The sequence below is a fragment of the Sinocyclocheilus grahami genome, unplaced genomic scaffold (assembly GCF_001515645.1).
Source record: "Sinocyclocheilus grahami isolate Dianchi unplaced genomic scaffold, SAMN03320097.WGS_v1.1 scaffold577.1, whole genome shotgun sequence".
NCBI classification, from domain to species: domain Eukaryota; kingdom Metazoa; phylum Chordata; class Actinopteri; order Cypriniformes; family Cyprinidae; genus Sinocyclocheilus; species Sinocyclocheilus grahami.
The window spans coordinates 522,922-526,960 of record NW_015505756.1 but is presented as its reverse complement, the minus strand read 5'-3'; the positions used below and the strand labels follow the sequence as shown (position 1 = coordinate 526,960).

At 45.1% G+C, this 4,039-nt stretch overlaps 1 protein-coding gene across 1 annotated transcript in view; it reads right to left on the bottom strand.

The window, feature by feature from the left end:
• The window catches only part of LOC107556740 (TSC22 domain family protein 1-like), a 20,474-nt gene that overhangs the window by 2,763 nt on the left and 13,672 nt on the right, over positions 1–4,039 (bottom strand). The window contains exon 2 of the mRNA XM_016239931.1: positions 2,767–2,818. Within this exon, the coding sequence (XP_016095417.1) occupies positions 2,767–2,818 (52 nt within the window). The remainder of the gene's footprint in view (positions 1–2,766; positions 2,819–4,039) is intronic.

Here is a 4,039-nt window from a genome sequence, read left to right as displayed (position 1 = left end):
TGAAATTGAGATTTATGCATCATCTGAAAGCTGAATAAATGAGCTTTGTTAGGATCGGACAATATTTGGCTGAGATACAACTATTTGAAAATCTGGAATCTGAGGGTGCAAAAAAATCTAAATATTGAGAAAATCATCTTTAAAGTTGTTCAAATGAAGTTCTTAGCAATGCATATTACTAATCAAACATTAAGTTTTGATATATTTACGGTAGGACATTTACAAAATATCTTCATGGAACATGATCTTTACTTAATATCCTAATGATTTTTGGCATAAAAGAGAAATGTATAATTGTGACCCATACAATGTATTGTTGGCTATTGCTACAAATATCCCCCAGCGACTCAACACTGCTTTTGTGCTGCAGGGACACATATGTGCTGATTTGCTGCTCAAGAAACATTTCTGATTCTGATGTTGAAAACATTAAAAAAATCTGAATTATTCCAAACTTTTGACCACCAGTGTATCAAAAAAAAAGATTTAAATCAGTCTCTACAGCAGTAAAAGCCCCAAAAAACCTGCAAACATTTGCAAAATCATTCTCATGTCAGTGTTACTTTGCTCACACTTCTAGTTCGGTTCTCTTGCTCCGTTTGGATACATTTGCACCTGATCCGCTGAGCGTTCACACTGACATTTTTAACAACAAGCCTAAAGATACCGAACCTAAACACATAGTGATACGTTCACACCTGACTGGTCGGGTCGATGACGTATATTTCGTGACGGAACTCACCGAACACCAAACAGAAGCTATGTTCGACCATCACAGCACCTGTTCACCGATCGCTCTGCTCAGCGCCGCTTTAAAGGGACAGTTCACCCACAAATGAAGATGTGATGTGTATCTGCTTACCCCCTGCAGGGCATCTAAGATGTAGGTGACTTTGTTTCTTCAGTAGAACACATTTGATGATTTTGAACTCGTTGCGGTCTGTCAGTCGTATAATGTAAGTGGATGGGAATCACGGCTTTGAGAGTAAAAAAAACACACACAAACAAAACCAAATTAAACCCTCTCTCTCAAATGGACCATCGACCCTCCTAATTGAGATTGTAGATAGAGTGTCAATGGTCTATTTGAGAGACAGGTGGCGGTAATGCACTTATAAGTCTGCGATCCGCCGTAAAGCAAGACGACGCGTCACGTGCCGGCTGTCGAGGACGCGCTCAGGACAGATCAGACACTGCGGTGCATCAGAGGTAAAAAACAATATAAATACTGTTCAGTTTCTTGCACAGACCGATCGTTTCGTGTCTTTACACATCAATGTATCGTCACGAGCCGCAGGGGTTCATTTGGTTTTGTTTGTGTGTACTTTTTTTGCCTCTCAAAGCGGTGATTCCCATCCACTTACATTATACGACTGACAGACCGCAACGGTTTGAGTTAAAAATCATCAAATGTGTTCTACTGAAGAAACAAAGTCACCTACATCTTAGATGCCCCGGGGGTAAGCAGATACACATCACATTTGAATTTATCCCTTTAAGTCAAATATACCTAAATGCTGTCTGCTGAACTAAGCGCTGCGTGTACTCACGAGGAGCTCGTAAAACGCACTTCACCTCCTCGTTGCTCCACGTTTGCCCTCTGCTCGTTTTGTTTTGGATTCACCGTGTCGTGAAATCATGTCGCATCTTGTCATTACTTCCTGTTTTGGTTCGTTTAGAAGTATTTGGTCCGTGTTGCGTTCACATTTAATCCGAACCGCGCCAGAGTTCGGTTTAATCGAACCAAACATGACAAGTGTGAACACACCCCAGTATCACTGATATACTATTATAGTTTTTATATTTTCCGTTTAGTTTGAGTAATTCTGTTGTGTTTATGTCATTTAGTTTCTTACAATGCGTTTAAATAGTTTATATTAACTTGCGTATGTCAGCATCTCGTGTTTTCAGTTGTGATGATTGAACAAGGATTCTTTTCCACTCAGTTTCTGATTCAATACTTCAGAGCAGAAGACGGATAGAAACATCTATATTCCTTCCTCCCGGTTTAATAACTCCGGCGCGAGAGCAGTAGGGGCTTCTCCGACGGCTGGATCAGTGTGAGATCTTCAGGCTGCTGGTCGCAGAGGAACAGAATGTTCTTCATCAGAGGGTGGAGCTGCCGGGTTATTCAGGGCATCTGTGGCAGAGTTTGCCTAGCAACAAGCACAGGCTCCAAACACAGCCGGATCCACTCTCATCACAATCACTGGCTCTCTCACAGATAATAACCCACTTATTTCACACAGCCAGCAGCTGTGTATCCATGACTGCGTTATTAATGACATTACACCGGTTTATTGGCTTCCCTGGCATTAGTGTTTGTGTGCTGAATAGCAGAATACTGATCAACACCAAGAGCAGCTCAGACTCACCATGGCTTGCTCGATCTTGTTGTCTATGGCCACAACACTGGCTCCGGAGGAACTGCGGGAACAAACGAGAAACACGTTTCATCAACGGATCATGTCGCATAACATCTGCATAAACGCACAGCGGGAGAAACAGAATAACGCGACGCTTCTGCAGATGAAGATCCGGTTTTTCCGGTGCAGCGCTCGGTCATCACATCACAATCACATCACATCACATCACATCACATCACATCACAATCACATCACATCCGCGTAATTACACTGACAGCAGCGATGACGCGCTCGCTGCATCTCGGCTGAAGGTAAAGGTAACATTCACCTGTTTTCTAGACTGGATGCTGCCGAGCTCTCCGCGCCCAGAACCGACGACAGAAGAGCAGCTCAGACTCACCATGGCTTGCTCGATCTTGTTGTCTATGGCCACAACACTGGCTCCGGAGGAACTGCGGGAACAAACGAGAAACACGTTTCATCAACGGATCATGTCGCATAACATCTGCATAAACGCACAGCGGGAGAAACAGAATAACGCGACGCTTCTGCAGATGAAGATCCGGTTTTTCCGGTGCAGCGCTCGGTCATCACATCACATCACATCATCACATCCGCGTAATTACACTGACAGCAGCGATGACGCGCTCGCTGCATCTCGGCTGAAGGTAAAGGTAACATTCACCTGTTTTCTAGACTGGATGCTGCCGAGCTCTCCGCGCCCAGAACCGACGACAGGAACGAGATGGAAAAACTCCTGAGCTGGCAAACACCGACACCCATCGCCACCGGGTAACACGGAGAATTCATTCTGTTCCGCCCATCAGACGCTCCGAATCACCGACACGGGTGAAGAATGTCACATTCTGGACTCCGTGCGTGATTTATCCCGCGATGCGCCGGTGGTTTGGACACAAAGGCGCAGGAGAGCCGCAGCCGCTGGCTCATTAGCATAATAAAAGCGCACGGCAGCGCGCCATTGGCTGCGAGCGCGGGGTATTTGACTAATCTATGCCAGGCCCCGCCCCCACGCAAACAGTATGAACGCGTTATGAAATTCACCATTTCAAGAACAACTGATAATCGGTCCATTATGCAACACAACAACAATAAGTCAAACATATTAGTATTATAAACGCTGAAAGAGGCCACACAGAATGTACAAACATGTTAAGAGAGAGAAAAATAATTAAGCAGCAAACGATGTGTTTATGTAAGCAGTGAAAGCGCGGAACTGCGCCACCTGTCGTCAAAGAGCTGAATCACAGACTCGATTCTAGGTCCTTTACATTTATTCTTTTAGCAGATGTAAAGCTACAAATCATTTATATATATATATATGTGTGTGTGTGTGTGTGTGTGTGTGAGAGTGTGTGTGTGAGTGTGTGTGTGTGAGTGTGCGTGTGTGAGTGTGAGTGTGTGAGTGTGCGTGAGTGTGTGTGTGAGTGAGTGTGCGTGAGAGTGTGTGTGTGCGTGTGAGTGCGAGAGTGCGCGTGGGTGAGTGAGTGTGTGTGCGTGTGTGAGTGTGCGTGTGTGAGTCTGCTTGTGAGTGAGTGTGCGTGTGAGTGAGTGAGTGTGTGTGAGTGCGAGAGTGCGCATGTGTGAGTGAGTGTGTGTGCGTGTGTGAGTGTGAGTGTGTGTGTGAGTGAGTGTGCGTGAGAGTGTGTGTGTGC